General features: G+C 33.6%; 1 protein-coding gene across 1 annotated transcript in view; it reads right to left on the bottom strand.

Annotated features, from left to right (window-relative positions):
- The window catches only part of LOC149783685 (solute carrier organic anion transporter family member 5A1-like), a 122355-nt gene that overhangs the window by 43618 nt on the left and 59132 nt on the right, over nucleotides 1-19605 (bottom strand). Inside the window, exon 2 of the mRNA XM_089931924.1 lies at nucleotides 7081-7937. Within this exon, the coding sequence (XP_089788050.1) occupies nucleotides 7081-7882 (802 nt within the window). The 5' untranslated portion in view covers nucleotides 7883-7937. The remainder of the gene's footprint in view (nucleotides 1-7080; nucleotides 7938-19605) is intronic.

The following is a 19605-nucleotide window of genomic DNA, read 5'->3' as shown; positions in this document are numbered from 1 at the left end:
AGGGTGACGTTTTAAGTTCTTTAAACACTGCTGTGGATGAGCCCACTGTTAATTTACATGCTAAATCAAAGGTGTGTGTGTGTGTGTGTGATTTGGATTTTTAACATTGCTTTAACAATTTTTCAGTCATATCACTACTAAGTGTGCAGTGTGGCAGTTTATAGTGATGTCTAGCAACAAAAGTTATTACACATCATTATTCTGAATGTGAATGTTTAAGCCACCTGCATTAAAGATTGTTGGCGAGCTTGTGAACAGTAACAATGTTTCTTTCAAATCAGATTTTACTACATATACAAAGTGCAAAGCTGGATTAATTCAGACGGAATAATGTTCAAGTGTGACAAATTTTTAAAGTAAAATATCAAAACATATCCTTTGATTCAGGAGGCATTGAGCTCTCAGCAAAGCAAGCAAATCTGATTAAAACTAATTTCAGAAGTTCTGGTTGATGGAGCTGGACTCTTAAAGCACATCAGTAAAGGGGAGCATTTAATTCTTTGTACATACTGCAAGCAACATTTGATATGTCATTCTTTAGCATGTGATATCCCTCAATTAGCAGCACCACCTGTAATATCAAGACATACCAAAACATATTTAATATACTGAACTGAACATTCTGATTAGTTCTCAATACTTTTATTCATTACTGTAATCTTGTTAAAATGCCAACTACTAATCAACCCGGGGCCCCGAGTGGCCGAGTGGTCTAAAACGCTCTTTGTTACGGATCACTGCCATCTCACCTCTGCCTGCGGCGGTTCGAGTCTAAGATTCAGCCAATGTGGGTATGTGAGAAAGCTTGCCAGTAGCTTCTCGTGGGTCGGTGGTTCTTTCCGGGGTTTTCCCAGGTTCTTCCTCCACCATTAATACTGGCCGCCATGTATAGCCTATCGTGTGCTGAAAAATGGTGTTAAACCCCACAACAACTAATCAACCCATGCTTTTCAGGATCATATTAACCATTCAATAGATTGACTGAAAGACAGTAATAAGCAAATGCTCATATTTGCACAGCTGACTGGTGTTATACATCCATACCGGACAGGAATTGATTACCCCATAATTACCAGTAAAGTTCTTCCTCCACCAGTTATACAGGGCACCATGTATAGCCTATCATGTGCTGAGAAATTATGTTAAACTCAAAGCAACAATACTACTTGTAAGGCCCCCATTAAACTTCACGGCTCCTACTTAACTAATTAAAGTAGCAAAGACAGCATTTAATTACACTTAATTTTGCCAGCCACTGGCTTTTAAACAATGAAACTATGTGTTTTACTGAATCTTTTTATTGTTGTGATCACACGTGTTTTTTGTGTATATGTGTGATGATATTTGAGAATGCCAAGTCCACCAAAAATATTTTCTTTGTAAGTGTCTTAAATACAGAAAACAGACAAGTTATTTTCTTTTATTTGGATCTGAATTTCCAATCATATTCTATAGGCTTATATGAAAAGATGGCTTATTCTCGAATGAATGACATTGCTTTTTTGCATTCACATGAGCTGAACCCCCACACCTTATGAACTTAAAACACACCATTTGGTCTCATACCCCCACCCCCCAAAAAATTGCATATATGGTTGGTGTATGTAATTAACATAATCCAGGATAATTACTCACTTAGCTATTACCTTTTGCACCTGCCTTGGCCCAACTGTTAATGCATGACCTTTGATGCTTAATATGTCTTTGCACTAGAATATATGCCTTAGGTGTTAAATGAAAGGTTTTATATCTGTATGTGAACATAGCTTGATTGGATGGCATGTCTACCATATTGCTTTAATTTGATATTAATCTACCTAGTTACTAACCTGGGGGGGGGGGGGCATACAATTCCTTGGGTGCAATTACATTCTACTATTTTTGCGTGTGTTTCTGGTAGTAGTTGGTAAAAAAAAAAAACATTTGAACTTTTGAACAACAATATAACTATGACACTATAAAAAAGGAATTAAATCATGATAAACACATTAAAATAATGTTCTAAATGTAATGGAATATGCATTATGTTATTTTTTTCTGTCATGATTATTTGAAAACACATCACCGTCTTAACGCCTGAAGAATTTGTGTTAGATAATTGACATAATTTCAGCAGTCTTACATCATTTTGTACAACCAATAATAAATTGCATGCTACATTTTTTTTCTGACTGAATTTTAACAGGATCAAGAGTTTTATTAAGGAACAATCTGTCACCGTGTATGCTCAATTAATTCAGTTAGGCACTATAGCACACAAGGACTCTAAAAGCCTTCAATTTACTGTGGCAGTGAAAATAAATGGGAAAGTGAAGATATGAAGGATATTGACTATTTGAATTCAATGACTATCTTAAGTTTTACATTAAATCATCATTCAAGTTCAGGAAATAAAGAATACAATGTACATAGTTTATGTTTCATTGATATTAATTTGTCACTTCTATGATGACAGTGCATCTTTTTGAAAATATTTCATGTTTACCCGAATGCTATCAACAATATCTGGGGCCTACACACATGCAAACACATACACGTGGTAGAAGAGAACTACCTGAACATTCAAAATGACACTAGAATGAAATGGGATATTCTGAGGGAAAAAATACATATGCAGAGAAATATAACTAACATTTAAATTATATTACAATTTAAGTAGATGTACAGATTTTCCAGCACATTCTAGTTTAGAAAGGAGGACGATTCTGATGGCATCTTACTAAAAAGGAGTCTGGATACAGTCGAACAAAATTGCAATATTGTGTGCATTGATTTTAATAGGTACATGAATTGGGGGTATTACTAAATACTGCTAAGCCTGACAAAGCCGACAAAGCCACACAAAGCTATTAAAGTCAAATTTAAAAAAGTGTATTCATATATTGTTGATTATATTGATGAATAAATTAACCAAGCCGAAAGACTAGTTTGCAACATATTTATACCGAATTAAATGAACAAAACTTGATAAAGTCTTAACTGGAATGTTTATTATGTCCGTATATGATAAACTATTGACAGAAATGGTTATATTTCACACAGGCACACAATGTCATAATAAAAATGTGTAACTGTTAATTGAGTTAAAGGTAGTGTGGTCCTACTTGCCTACTTGTGATTGTAACAGGCATTCAGGCATTTTAATGGAATACAGTAGCACTTCACGACCATATGCCATAAATTTTATATCAACAGTAAATATTTTCCAGTATTTTAACAGATAATAAAAAAAATAATGATCAAGGACAAACCAAACATTTTCTAATTATGTTATATTTATTGATATAAATTTTGCATCAACACTACATACTTTCGAATATTTTAAGTAATTGCCATGTATTTGCCAGTCGTGATCCTGTCATTATTTTCAACCAACACTTAACGCAATTAAATATTTTTATAAACTGACATGAGGATGTTTCAGTGTCAAACAAAAGAAGAGAGAGAGTAGAATAAACAAATAAGAAAATTCAAACTCCATTTGGGAAGATATTGGTATAAACTTAACACTAACCGAAATTAAATATTTTATGAAAGTTACAATATTGTACAAATAATAATAAGAAAATGTTTGAGAAACAGCATGATTTAATATTTAATGTAATTCGCTATAGTTACATGTTTTTGCACATCTTATTGGTGTTTAGTAGGACCGATACGTCTTGGGGACGAAACTTATTGGGGGGCAACATTGTCCTTAGTCAAAAAAACAATGGGATAATAATCAGAGCTTGTAACTGCAAAAACTTTTGTAAAGGGGTATACCAAAACAAAATATTATATCCTTGCTATTATTTGGAGAAGAAAAAAAATTATCTTGAGAAAAAGAAAAGAAAATATTTCAGCTAAAAAGATGATCACGGTCCCAAGAGAGAAAAATAAATTGGGCTGGATAAAAAACATTGAAATTGAAATTGCACCAGGTAACCTACAAGAATATCGTTTGTCATAACGGTACGTGCACACTTCCCTTTGGACCTATCTAAAGTGTTTATGTAATCAATGATGCAAAGTTGCAATTGCCGGTCGACACAATAAGGTAGATGTCTTTGTTATGGGGCATATATATGTAATGTATTTAAGACTTTGTTGATTTTGTTGTTGTATCTTATACCCATTACATGGTTCTAAAAATCTATTATTGTTAATTAAATATGAAAATATCCAAAGGCCTCTCTCTCTCTCTGTTGACCATCATATCAAAATAAAGACCAAAATCAATGAAAAGATGAGATTAGAGGTTTTTTGCTTATAATGTCTCTGGACCTATGAAGGATGATGGTAAATGCTTATGTCAAACTGACCAAAGCAAGAGAGAGAGAGAGAGAGAGAGAGAGACAGACAGACAGAAAGAGAGTTATGGTTGGTAGTAATGTTAATTAAAGCAGAATAATGACTTAGATCAACTTTAAATATATTTCAGTATTTTTAATGCCTATTGTTGGCTCGTCATTTCGCTTAGATTCTATTCCATGCTAATTTCCATGCGCCTGCACGTCAATGCATTAATGAGCATTCATTTTTCAACAATCTATGTGTTTGTAGTGCCTTACTTTCATAAAATCCGTCTTTCATGTATAAATCATAAGTGTGACTTATATTGATTTAATCAATGTGAATAAAAATAGAAACTCAAAAATGTAAATAATCAACTTATCAATATGCAAAGGTGATTGTGAATATCCACAAAAGGACATTACGGCTGAGATGTTACTTCACCGACTCAGTCAATACACAGTTCCCGTAGTGAGTCTAAACGCCATTCAAAAGGCAAATATGTGTATTTGTATATAAGTAAAATATATGTACAGTTTATATGATGCATCCATGATATACCACTCATTGTGCAAGCCTCGTTTCCTTTAATGAAAAAATTTATACATTTCCTGGTATATCATTGATACAGCGTAGATACTATACATAAATTCTGCTAATACACCGTTAATCTGGTCAGAATTATGTGTCTTGAAATTGTGATTAATAATCAAAATAAAATATGTGATAAAACACAACTCTGCCTTACCTCGGCTGGGCAGTTAAATATTTATATCATGCTATTTGGTATTTTCACACAACCTTTCACATTTGCATATATGGGTTTTGGTATAAAAAGCATTTTACAAATATTTTCATTTACTAATTTATGATAAAGTGAGTTTCTGTCATGTCAATACAAACATTTTTTGATAATCAACATAATATTAATAATAATAACCGTATTTGGACTGTTCATCGAGCATTCATAGTTGTACACTCCAATGTTGGCTGTACAAATGCACACACGACACTTATAAGGGTACTGTCCAAAAATAGTTTTTAAATCATTAGATGTCAACCCAGATAAAAAACCAGCACACTTTGCATGCATCCAACACCTGCACTTATCACAAATAAAGGAACCAACACCACAATTAAGTCCACATACAGCACAAGGCCAGATTTTTTTTGTTGTTTTTTTCAAACAGAAGCACTAGGCATTTCAGAATTTAAACTTAAATGTTTGTCAACTATAAACACGAAATATAATTTAGAGAGATGTGAAAGATATCTGATGAACCTAACACAGAGTCAATGTTTTTAACTGATATACCAATATTTACATGTCCCTTAGTATCAATAGGCATCATTTGGTAATGTTGCATGCTTTTAATTGGTAAGTTATTCAAAGATATACAGGTGTTACAATTTGGGTTTCACTTTTCAAGTTAGGAATGTTAACAATACTTTCTGTGATGACTTTGCATGATTTTGTCAGCCATTTTATGACATTGCGTCCTGTGTGAAAAATAGCAATTTCTGTCAATAATTTATCGCATATACACTTTTTTAAAAATAAACATTTTAGTTACAATTTATCAGGATCTGTGTGCCTTTGTTATGCTTTGTCAAACATCGACACACTTGTCGAGTTTAACGTTTGATAACTCTAAAAGACGTACTTAAAGATACGGCATTTTATTTCCACAGTTTATCCAAGTAACTCATAAAAATACATTTCAAATATGATTTTGTCTGACCTTGTTATTATCCAAATTAATTAATCTCCCAATTCATTGTCTATTAATGAAGTACATGTATAACCCAAGTCTTTCGGTTTGGTTGATTTATTCATCAATCTGATATTGCAACATAAATACACCTTCCCAATATGACTTTTTCTGGCTTTATGTATCTTTGTTATGTTTGTGTCAAATATAGACAAAAGTAGATAAAACTTCATAACTCGTTATGACATATATTGGAAAATTGCATTTTTGGTCCATAATCAGTCAAAAGAAAAATATATCAAATAATAACAAACATTTCAAATATGATTGTGTCAAGACTTTATCAATGTTCTAATTTGAACTCTGTTGCCCAGTTTTTGGTAGTTATTTTGGCATAATTATGTTGAAAAGTAGTCTTTCAGTTTGGTTAACTTATGAATATAACTAACAATATAAACAGTTTTAATTTGACTTTGCATGGCTTTTCGATGCTTTGTGTGGCTTTGTGAGGCTTTGTCTGGCTTAACAGTATTTAGTTGGACCACATGAATTGGCAGATCTGGAAACGATGCGCTATTCTTCATGACTTCATAGATAAATCATTGTTCATTCAGCCTTTATACCAAATTTGTGTTTTGCAAAAACCATGAAATCTAAAAAAATGTTTTCCGTTATAAACAAGACTGTATTTAAAAAAAAAAGATAAACAGATTTTAGATGACATCATAAAAAAATGTTCTGCTCTGCGCTCAAAAACATTCATCACAGGTAATATGATGAAAAAATGGCCATAATTTGAAGTTTATCGATTTGTTGTCAAGCTTAGACCTGCCAGCACTCATAAACAACAAAATGTATTGTTTCTAATTTAAAACTTCAAGGAATTTCCACAGTATTCGCAAGATCAAAAAAGATGTACTGCAAATCTTGTACCATATATATGTATATGAAGTCCAGTTTGAGAAACACAGTCACATAAAAAAAGGTAACAAAAAAATCTTTCTGGTTGGTCTGAATTGTTTCAAGCAAGTTTTATGAAAGCCAAGCTAAACTAAAATACTATGATAAGTTAAAGTCTTTAATTTACACTTACCAAGATAGACTGGTGCTTTGTCTCTTGGAACATGATTATCAATATAAGTTGTTCCAAGGGTAAAAATAGGAGTCCCTCCTGTCCCAATTAACACCTGTGCTGTAATTAAAACCAGCACATAGATCCAATTTCCGGAATTTTTATCAATACACTGCTCCTGTTTTTTATCCGAATATCGACAAATGTTTTCCTCTGTTGAATTTGAAATAATTCCACGATCAACTGTGTATTTCTCTGCAATTAAGTGAGGCAGAGCAAACAAAAGAGCACCAAATCCCATAAATATGACACCATAACCAATCCATTTGGGAATGTGTCGTCTACCCCCTAAGTAACTTATAAAAATTACTGCTACAAGACTTCCAAATTCATAAGATGCTGCTATAAGACCCGATATAGAACTACCAATTTGAAACCGTTTCTCTATTGTTGTTATGACACTGTTCAAATAACCTGTTGACAACATTCCTGATGTTGTGATGAGGAAACACATACAAAGGACGAAGAATTTTATATTTGCACAACACTGAATACATTTGGGACGAAATTTCCACAAGCCACATTCTCTTTCTGAAGATTGGTTCCTATTTATATCCTGGAGCTGAGATTCAATCATAACATCTTTCTCCGTTTTTCCTGATTGTAGCAGAAGACAGTGACTGCTGACGGAATAACCACTGGCCGAACTCTCAACACCAAGTGACTGTTGACCTACACTGAAAGCTCCAGGTGAACCAATTTCTTCCTTGATGGGTGACAAGGTGATGTTACCAAGGTTACAAAGGTCAGGTCTCTTGGCCATAGTTCAAGGTCAGTTTAAGAGGTAATCAAATCCATATGGTTACATCACTGATGCTCTGAAAGTTAAAGACAATAATACAATCAAATACAGAAATGTTACAAACATTTGTTCCAGGTACTATTGTATTTAAACTCGGGATCAATTTGTTATCCAATTTTCAGCTTTAATGTTCTTGTGAACTGCAATGTAACACAAAATTAATCCAAACCAGATCCTGCATAATTCACTGTATATTCAATGATATAAGATAATTATTTTTCCTGAACCATTAAGTCTGTCTGTCTCTGTCTCTCTTTCTCTCTCCATAAGAATGCTGAGATATCAATACTTTCCTTGGAGTGGCTGTAATAATTACTGTATTACAGTTCACAATATAACACATAGCTATACAAACATCCCTCAAGTCTCTTAATCTTCCTGTGGGACTAACAATATTAATAGCGAGTAATTTATACACCATACTTACAGTACTAATTACATGTAGCTCCAATGATAAAGCGTCTGTTATTACAGTATCAAGGTTATTACACCAACATTATTATTATTATTATATGTAAAAAACAGTGACAGTATGACATGAACATAGTCCAAAATTTAGTAGTCTAAATCAAATACAACATACCAGAGCAAAAAGCTCCTCCACTACATAAATAAGATACAAGGAGCCACAATACAAATCCCTTACCTAGCAGCCCAGACAACCAATTTTTATCTTTGTGCAAGTGTCTCAAAGTTGCAGCACAGTTATGCAACTGGATATATATGATTTATGATAGGTTGAATTACTATGATATTAAGTCAGGTAAGTACAGGTCTGTTTGATGTTATTCCTGCCAGCTGTTAATGCTTATACAAAATCTGATACAAACTAAATAGAGTTAATCTGGCCCAATATTATTACAAAAAAAGCACCTATTTCCTGCCGTACCTCAGCGATTCAAAGCTGATCAGTGCCAGATGTTAAGCTCACTGCGACGCGGGTATTCATGTTTTGACACTTATTAGGCCTGTTAAACTCGGTTTTATTGTCATTCATATCAACCCAGATAACAACGTACAATGATTGTACAAATAATTGCAAGACTGAGATTAGCATACAACAGTGGTTCTTTACAAAAGAAACATCAATTTAAAATGCAATTAACATAAAATTACATATATACATTCAATTCAATTAATCAAGATATTCTAAAATAAGAATGAAAAAAAAAAAAAAGAGATACCAGCAGTGATAATTGCTAAGAAAACCCTAAGCATACTCTTTTGCCGTCGCCTGCTTAGGTTATAGTTGTTTTCAAATTCCACCATATCACGAGGAGCACCGTCAAATAAGAGCTCATGAAAATCTATATACTATTATTTTCAATAAGAAACACTCTTGCTTAATTTACGCAAAATACATGATAATAATAATAAGCATTTTGTACTTACTCTGAAATTTCTTTCTCATTTTTTAAAAAGATAAACTGGAGATAATATGTAAGGGAAGATAGTGGTTCTGCTAAATTGCATTGTTCATTTAAATAGAATGTTGGACTGAAAGTCACAATTTTAAATTTCACTATTATGAGACCCTCCGGACAAAAAATAAAAAATCACATGACATAAGTCAAATGTTGACTTTTGTAATGTTGCAGGTTTTAGTATATGACAATTTTGACTTCTTCAGTGATATATCAATATAATAAACAAAGTAAAAACCATATGATTTTTTAATATTTTCAAGATATTTATAACAGTTTACACCTAAAACAAAATAAGAATATCAAAGTAGAAGCAAAGTAATCCTATTGTTGCACTACTCATGCAAAAATTCATGAATGATTTCATTTAAATGGTTAATAGTCTTAAATGGGTTTCATTTTATGTACATAATTGTTTAAAAATTAGAAAACGAAGCATTATCTTTTCCAGTCAAACAGATGCCTTAAATAAACCTCAGTGATACCAATGTTATATTTTTATTTTACAATTTGCCCTTAAGACTTCAGCTGCTCAACAAGTACCAGTTTTCTTATGAAATGAAGCCATCAATTTTTTATAACCATAAATACCACTAGTTATAGAAAACGAGTGGCCATAGCGAGCAGGATGTCCTACATTCATAAAAAGAACTCAATAAGAAAAAAAATCCACTGATATGAATAAAATACAATTAGGAGCATAACAAAACAGAAAGTAAATTTTTGGTGCAAAGCTTAAAAGAAATTAAATTCAACATACTTTACAAAATCTTAAATATATTTAAAACATGTAGCAATGCTGAATTTATAAGTAATATTAAATCTATTAAAAACAAGAAAAGAAAGATTTTACTGTAACAACAAGCAATGTTATGATCTATACGTAAAGAAATTTTGAATTAAAAGCCATTTAGAACGGCTTTTAAGACTATTTCAGAATTCTGAAATTGGTTATTTTACATTAATGTTTGAAATCTCTGATGCACCTTGTAATAAACTGAAGTCTTGTGTTATGGTAATTATAGTTTTTACATTCTTTAAGGACAAATTCAATGAATAATTTCATCCAATATCTGGCAACAATTTATTGCTGAGAAATCATTTTTGACAGAACTGCATCAGACAATTTACAAATGGACAACCATATGATTTTGTTGGGCAAGCAGCTTGTCAGTCTAGTCCTGTGAACAAATACACTTTTGTAAAATATTCCATCCCAACATAAACATGCTAACCAAATACTCTTACCTCCTCCTGATAGCCACTAAATATCTTCTGTGCTGTTCTATAATAACCCTGACCTTTATCACTGGTATGTTTATCTAAGTCTACATGTACGCGATGAGAGAGATTAACCTGAAAGGTACATGTGAATCCTACAATGAGATCAGCCAGTGTCAGCCACAAAGTGAGGTTCATACCAGGCCAAGGCACTTTACTCCAAGTGTTACAGCAAAATATAACCCTTCTGCATTGCTGTGTCAGAAATACCAAACTATCACTTGTTTACTGGATATGAAAATATTACATAAAAAGGGGAGGGGGGCATCACTCCACTTAAATACCCTTTATAGGTCCTTTCCTGAACTAGTTCATTCAAGATCTGATGAATTCACAAACATGTGCATTAACTCAATCTCTCCCTTGTCATTCACAGATTTATAATTTGTTTACCAGATGTACTGTGGTATACATGTATCACAGACAGGTGACACAACTTAAAGCCCATCACAGGTAAACCACATTTGATAGAGTATGGACTTGTAATCCAAGGGTCAGAGTTCCATACCTTTAAAAGCCAAGTAGAGTCAAATGCCATGGTGTGTCACTGGTAAAGATACCTACAGTAGCTCCCTTTTCTTCTATATGAAATAGCCCAACATGGCTAGAATTTAAATAACAATTGAAAATCATGGAATTTTTACTTGAGTTAAAAAACCTGATAACTGCTAATTTTATAGAGTGAGGAGCACCAAATCAGCCAACCAACAACATTCACCTCGATTTCACATGTAAATGTATACTTTTATCAGGTACTCTTCTGAACCAGATAAATCAACATTTCATCAAAACTGACATTGACAATACCATGAACTTATCTAGCAACACAGGTAGATTTAAAGTAAGTAATCTCCATTATCATTTGTTCATGAACATATAACAGCTATTCTTTTAAAACACTGATGACAAGATAAGGAATTTCTGAATACATTTCCATGGTGAATTTACATTTGAACAATGGTATCCTTCACCCTTTTGGCAACATCAAAATACTTGGGGGCATATGGCATCTGTTTGGCTCTGTGCCTGTAGAAACCAGAACTAATCAACCATTACAAACAGTAGCTCACATCTATGCAGAGCTCCTGCTGACTTAACAAAAGCAAATTCCATGATTTTTCCAGAAACTTTTTCATGGCCATTTCACTGAACTCCAGGACCACAATATCTTGCATTGTCTAGTAAATAACAGACATTTTGACAAGAAATTTACTTCACTTATCCGATTGTCAAGTGGCAAGTACTTGAAACAGTGTAGCTGGCCATATGAATTTTTGAATCAAACTAAACAGAAATCACAGGAAACTACTGTTAGAAGAACTCGTTATATGAAATGGAACAGTGTATCAATCATAATTGTATTGTGTTCAAAAGAAATTTTAACTGGTTTTCCTCACTCTATAAAATTAGCAGTTATCAAGTTTTTTAACTCTAGTAAAAAATTCCATGATTTTCAAGGCCTTTGAAATTTGTTATTTAAATTCTAAACCTTTTCCAGGATTCTAGGACCCTGTCTATGAAGTTTTTATTAGTCCCCAGTCACCATGGTAAACATCAAGTATCATACAGACAATAAGTTCAAAATAAAGTGATATTAACAACAAAATGTTTGCTCCTTTCATAATTAAAGATTTTATATCCAATTTTCCTCTTTACATTTGAACTTTTAATCTCTTAAAATTAAAAATGACACTCTAAACCCAGCACTGTGTCAACATACTGTTAACTCATTAACCCCTCGCCTTGTTTAAGCTTCAGGAGGTAGTACCCTACTTCCGAGCTCTATAGCGTCATGGTCATTTAAGATACATTAAAGTGGGTGGTATTATAAAGTAGATAGATGTAGCTCTACAAAGGTATCAAATAATCTGGACTTTCTAGTTGCACTGCAAAATACTGAGGGAAAAACAATTTTTGAGACCCAATTTTTTTTACACCCAAAATTCATTCATGGTCAGAATCCGATTTTGTGTCCAGATTTTAGACCTTTTAGCCTCAGATCTCAGGCAGACTGGTCTGAACTACACACAGGGGCCAGGACACAAAAAATGATGGGACCAATAAGCAAAAAAAAGAACTCCAACTTTTTCCCTTGTGCACATGTGCAAGTGAAATAGCCAATGAAAAACAAAATTTCTAACACAACTAGGCTGCAGGCTAAACTAAAATCTCTTGCAAGCCGATTTATTAGACATATTCAGAAGTAGCCCCCAAAATGTTTCCTATTTGTATTTCAGGCATAAATTACAAAAATCTCCAATTTTATTTGTTCATGAACATGTAACAGTTATGTAAATAATGACTGGTTACAGTTATGTAAATAATGACTGGTTATGTGCCTTGTACAAATTAAACTTGTGTCCCTTTTCATAACGATTACCTCAATTTGTAGGATTGTTTATATAATTGAAAAACAGTAACTTCTGAGCACATTGATATGCGTAAATGAAACAACTACGTAAGTCTAGCTGAAATGTTTTTTGGAAGAATGTGATTTGGTAGAAACAATGAATAAAGCAAAATCTGCATCTAAATTATTGGCAATAAACAAGGATTTAAGTGATGCTAAGAACAATTTGCACTTTGAAAGTACTGTACACTATAGTACAGCCTTGTCTCCCAACTTGAACTGGCCAGTGAATTATGAAGTCTTTATTTACCTTTATTTAATTTTATGCCTGAGAAAACAGAAAATATGCACATGCAAAATAATAACAAAAATAATTATAGAAGTTTATAACAGTTCATTGATGTGGTTATTGAAAGAGCCAATTTTGTGTTCGCATTGTTTGTGCCTACAAGTTTTGGACACCGAAAATGTTACATTTTCTTTTACATGCATAGAAATAATGGACACAGAAAAACATAAAATCGTTTTGTGTCCCAAGATTTACAGCCATTACTGTAAACAAAAAGAAAAACTTAAAAACTGTCAAGTTTAGACCCTGATCCCTGACCCTCTTCTTCCAGGGATTTATTTTTTTCCTAAATTAATCAGCTTATACATGAATATATATGGTAAGCATCATGTTAAGTACAGACAAAACCCCTCTTAAGAAGAAATTATTTTACCTGATGTCCAAAACTGTCAATTTAAGAAATAGTTTATGTGGATGCAAGGAAGACCATGTACACAAGATCAATATTATTCATTACTCTGACTGTAACCTTATAGTAAAAATAATTGACAGTAACCTTATAGTAAAACAGTAAGATTCAGCTCTTAAGTGTAATATATCTTTGTCTGCATACATATTCAGTGGTCAAAATCTTGTTGAACTTAAGTACAATAATAATAAGCTGTAATTTAATTTTTTTAAAAAGAATTTTGGTCATTTTATTCCAAAGATTATTCTTTTTCATAAAAATGTATAAATAACTGAAATAAAAAACAACACACACATCAAAAGTTATGTGTGACTAGTTTTGCATTACTGTATGCTTCTGCAAGCACAAAATATTTTTTAACAAATGGATGATATTTATAAATTTATAGACAAGTACATTATTGAATTATATGCATTATCATAACAAAATTGTGTATAATTGGACCAGATACACAAGTCTCTAAAAAAAACCCTCAACTAGTGAAATCAGAAAATAGAGACAAACAGCCCCTCATACAATAAACATATTTCAAATAAATATATGTATACAATATAGTGCTTATTTAAATTCTATACAATCTTATATAATGCTTTATTATTATATTCTTGATTTTAATGGCATTTGGCACTATTAACACATTATTTATTGCCTATATCATGCCATGGAAATGGGAACCATGACTGTCCAGGGCAGATACATGAAACCATAATTCCTTGGATTTACCAGTCTGATGCCCTACTAAGTAAGTTACTATACAGCTCCCTTGCTTTATAATTGGGCCATCTGGATAGAAAGTATCTAAATTCCATTAATTTGCATTAACCAGTCTGTCAGCATGAAAGAAAATCAAAGGAATAATTATCTGTAATAAAATGTACTGAAGTACTAAGAGAACTGAGGATCCATGCAGTTTTTGAATTTATAAAAAGTGACCACTCAATCTTTTATACACTTGTTGTTTTCCTGTTTAATGTCAATGCTCAGCACAAGATACATGACAACCAGTATAAATGGTCACAGAAAAACCAGGGAAAGCCCTAGCCTGAGTAAGAACCACCATCCAATGGGGAGCAACTGGCAAGCTTTCTCACATTCCCATGTTGGCTGAGCCAAAGACTCAAACCCAAATAGACGTGTGGTCACAGTGGCTTGTAAAGCTTTATAAACTTGTTGAAGCATTTTCCCTACGTGATGCATATTACATTTTAATACATTTGTTCATCTAAAAAACTAGATCAGCCCACAAGCAGTCATTGTTAATACAATGAAAAAACAATTCTTTTCTAATGCAGTTACAGAATGGGTACCTTCACTAATGTATGTATATTGACAGCAACTACGTCTGTTACATTTAAATTATGAAAAACAATTTTTATTATATATTTGGTCCATTTGTCAAAGACTTGGGAATAAATTTTAACATTACTGTATTAGCAGGAAATATTTAGTTATATATTTTGTTCACAAGCCAAGTCAAAAGCCTTAAAACAAACAAAACTCGAGTCAATGGCCTAATCAAAGGTGTCAGTAATTATTTACTGGTTGAATACCAGGTATAATGTAATAAAATTATGAATGCTATTGCCTCCCTTACAAGTGATATTTTTTATTTTGGTTTGGTGTGTTAAAGCACATCAACACATGCAGGTTATTTAGTGCTGATATACAGCAACACAAGTAGGTTATTAAGTACAAGGTAATTGGAGTAAAGTGCCTTGCCCATGCACACAACGTGGTATCCAGCCCTGGCTGGTTTGATGGTAGGATTCTAACCCAACCCTATTCAGTCACAAATCCATACAGCTTGCTAACCACTAAGCCACAACAGGTCACAAATTATTATCACAGATCTTGTCAATCTGTTTAAAGTTTGCAACACATTTGCTACTTGAATTATTTCACTTCATTTTAGTTCTTGACTAATTAGAACTAATTATGTGATTTTTCACACCATAAATAGCCTATTTCAGTATTTTTTTTGCAATGTTACAAGTCTTTTTGGAGCATCCTTCAGTATCAAGTTCCCTTATTTATAATGTGGGTCACTTTAATGGCTATCATTCAATGCATTACAAAGATGGAGTATTTCAGCAATTAGATTCTCATTAAGTATAAATGGGTAACATAAGCACAACACCACTGCTGATTGGAACCTTACGGTAATGCCAATCTTTTCATTATGAACTGGACACCAGCTAAATTACTATCTACTTTTCCAGCTGAGCCCACTAATTGCTGTTATTTCAAAGACTGTTTTTGTGGTTGATCAGCATTAAACAGTAACCTACCTTCTACTTCTCCATTTCAGTCAACTACTATAAAAGAAAATGATATAGCTGGTTAAAAAAAATGTAGAACAGTGTGTGTGTGTGTGATTTGGATTTTTAACATAGCTTTAGCAATTGTTCAGTCTTATCGCCATGATGTCTGCAGTGTGACAGTGTATAGTGATGTCTAGCACTGGGGCATCATGCTGCAGACATGTAACACGATGTCCCACCCAGTCACATTATCTTGACACCAGGCTGACCAGTCCTAACACTAACCTCTTAATGCTGAGTGCCAAGTGAGGTAGCTGTTAATACCATTTTGTAAGTCTTTGGTATGACTCGGCCAGGGATCAAATCCACGACCTCCCACATCCGAGGTGGACACTCTAACCACCAGGCCATGGAGCAGTCTGACTGCAAAGAACAATATGTAATGAATTGCTATATTAAAAAATTAATTAATATTTTACCACTCTCCTTAGAGATGGATCCAAGATATTTTGAATGGGGTTTTGATTCTGAATAAAGGGTAGTTCATCTTGCCTAAACATGCCAACGTATGTTTTACAACAGTATATTCCAGTTTTTACCAATAAAATTTGTACCCGAAAAAGGTGAGGCTTTTGGTATTCGTGTATCAACAAACTGTAAAATGTGTTTTAAGCCTTGAAAGTTAACTGGTGCAACATCAAAGTCTGTTAGAAGCCAACTTATTCTTTCATTTTTCATACAGTTTTTAAGTCCCATACCTATGCTGACTCTGATCAGATCATTGTCGGCAACAATACAGCACAGGATTATCTCTTTGATGGGTTGCAGGGTTTGATATGCAATTCAAGATGAAACATACAAATTAAATCACTCATCTGTGTACTTCACGGGCAGTGTTTCTGCTTTATACTGTTCGCACTGAAGAATCTAATGGCACAGTGATTGTTAAGTTTATAAATGCCAATGATAAATCTGCGTGAGTTCCCAGTAAAAGTACTGCAGGTAAAGATGCACATAATATTCCAATTTCAAAGGATTACTCATTGAAGGCTTTTTTGGCTTATGTGGCATATATTTCAAATTAAAGCATGAAGAAATCAAGAACTACTGCGAAGAAATTAATAAGCAAGGAGTGGGCAGGCAGGCAGGTAGTACCTGCAGTACATAATGAAGCAGAAATGAAAAATGAATTTCAGCACATGAAAATGACCCTCAAGGGGCATGGCCAACAAAACTTTGATTTGTCATGTGAGACACTGATCAGAGACTACTGTGACATCCTTCTGCAGTTTGCATAACTTGCAGTTCCAGTAACATACCGACTGAGTATGGTTTCAGTGCACAAAATTGAACAACTCGTGGAAGAAGTTGTTTAAAGGAAAACAGTGACCAGCCTGGTGTTATTAGCAAAATAAATCCTTATCTTGTCCATATGCACAGTTTCCATTTAAACAGGCAATTACATATTTCAATTGCATGCATCAACAATACATCAGTTGCACTGGGATTGAAAATTATCACTGATACTCTTTGAGTTGTGATATGAATGAAGGAATATCTTGATACTCATTTTTATGGAGTTGATTGTTTTGTATAATATAGGTGCTTTTATTTCCTGTTGTTAAAAAAAAAATTAATAACCACGTTGGTTTGCTGGGGAACTGGGTTGATTTAAATTCTGGCAGTTTCTATTTATAGATGACTGTAAGTCATGTGATTCAACCACCGACACCAAGCCACTTAAACTAAACATTTTATGTGGTGCATGGAAACACTTTAATTACTTTATAAGTGAACTCTAACTAAAGTTGTTAACTGTATATGGATTAAGCCTGTGACTGAAAGTGACAATATTGGAATGGGATTATATTATAGTTTGTTCTGCACAGCATCACAAATTGTATCCCATCTGTAACTCAGTAAATTTTCAGGTCATCAACATTAAATATAGCTAAAACTACCTAATTTGTTTTATATACTTCATGTGAAACAAATCTGGTACCTGTAGCTATGATGCTGATCTGATAAATGATGAACTACAGTTTAAATGAAATTCACAAAGGAACAAACTATATTTTTGTGATGTTTACTTGTGATGCTGTCCATCATGAACACAGATCTTGCAAAAGTCAAAAACTTGATCATTTCATTTTCTTACTCTTAAGTATTGTTTACAACATAATCGTATTCTCTATGCACGTGATAAACTAGGCAATGATAAGACTACTTGATTAGCGTTTGTGCTGGTAAAATTTGGACTGTGCCAACTTTTCCTGTTCTTGCCAGTATGAGGTATTGGCAGTAGTGCAACCCTAACAGAAAAGCTGAAGTAAACTACATTTATTGAAAGAAGGGGATGCAAATGAACACCATGAACCAACCCATTTACACTGGCCAATGCTCCTGAAGCAGAACGAGTCTTATAGTTTGCCAAAGTCAAATATCAATTCCTGTGGAGAAAGGATACTAGTCTTCTACAGGCAAATTCTTGCAAGAAAAGGTACTAGTCTTTAATAGACTAATTCCTTATTAGAAACAGTATTAGTTTTCTAAAGCCTAATTCCTGCAGAGAAACGGTACCAGTCTTCAATAGCCTAATATCAAGAGAGCAGTTGATGTTGTTGTAGGGTTTAACGCCATTTTTCAGCACATGATAGGCTACACATGGTGGCCAGTGTTAATGGTGGATGAAGAACCTGGGAAAACTCCAGAAAGTACCACCGACCCACAAGAAGTTACTGGCAAGTTTTCTCACATACCCACATTAGCTGAATATGAGACTCAAACCCACGCAGACAAAAGTGAGATGGCAGTGATCCATAACGGAAAGCGCTTTAGACCATTCGGCCACTCAGAGCCCCTCAAGAGGACAGATTTTTGTTGTTTGGGGTTTAACATTATTTATGAGCACATGATAGGTTATACATGGTGATAAGTATATATGGTGGAGGAAGAACCCACAAAAATCCTGGAAGAACCACTGACACACCAGAAGCTACAGGCAAGCTTTTTAACATACCCAAGCAGGCTGAGCCTGGACTCAAAGCCATCCAGACTGAGGTGAGATGCCAGTGATTTGCAAAGGCAAGTGCTTAGACCAGTCACCTGCCGGGGGGGGGGGGGGGCTCCTTTGAGAGGAAATGTAGTCTTCAAGAGCCTAATACCTTTAGAGAAAAGGTAATAATGTCTAAGAGCATAAAAGTGACTCATAATTTATCCTGGCTTCCACAGAATGAAGAGAGAGTAAGTTCAGGCCTGTCTCAAGATGGGTTATCAATCCATTATCTATTCATTTAACCCCACCCACCCCTCCCTGCTAAAGGTGTATCCATTTAGAGATGACTGAAGCAAATAACCTATAAACCTACTCATTAATATAGCACATTCAATTCCTTATTTAGGTCCAAAACAATTTAATGGAAATTTACAAATATGCTTTAGCAAAACTGCTGAAACTTTGTCAATATTGGAATAAACAAACAAAGATACAGGAAGATGAATCTGTACATGTCAGAAAGGCAGAACTGGTCAGGTATCAGCATTCAATCAGCAGGACCAATGACAAACAAGCATTATAGGGCAACAGTAATTGGTTAGAAAATATCAGTTA

The sequence above is a fragment of the Sinohyriopsis cumingii genome, chromosome 14, assembly GCF_028554795.1.
Source record: "Sinohyriopsis cumingii isolate HCF-2022 chromosome 14, ASM2855479v2, whole genome shotgun sequence".
Classification (NCBI taxonomy): Eukaryota; Metazoa; Mollusca; class Bivalvia; order Unionida; family Unionidae; genus Sinohyriopsis; species Sinohyriopsis cumingii.
This window is presented reverse-complemented; position numbering and strand designations above follow the sequence as displayed.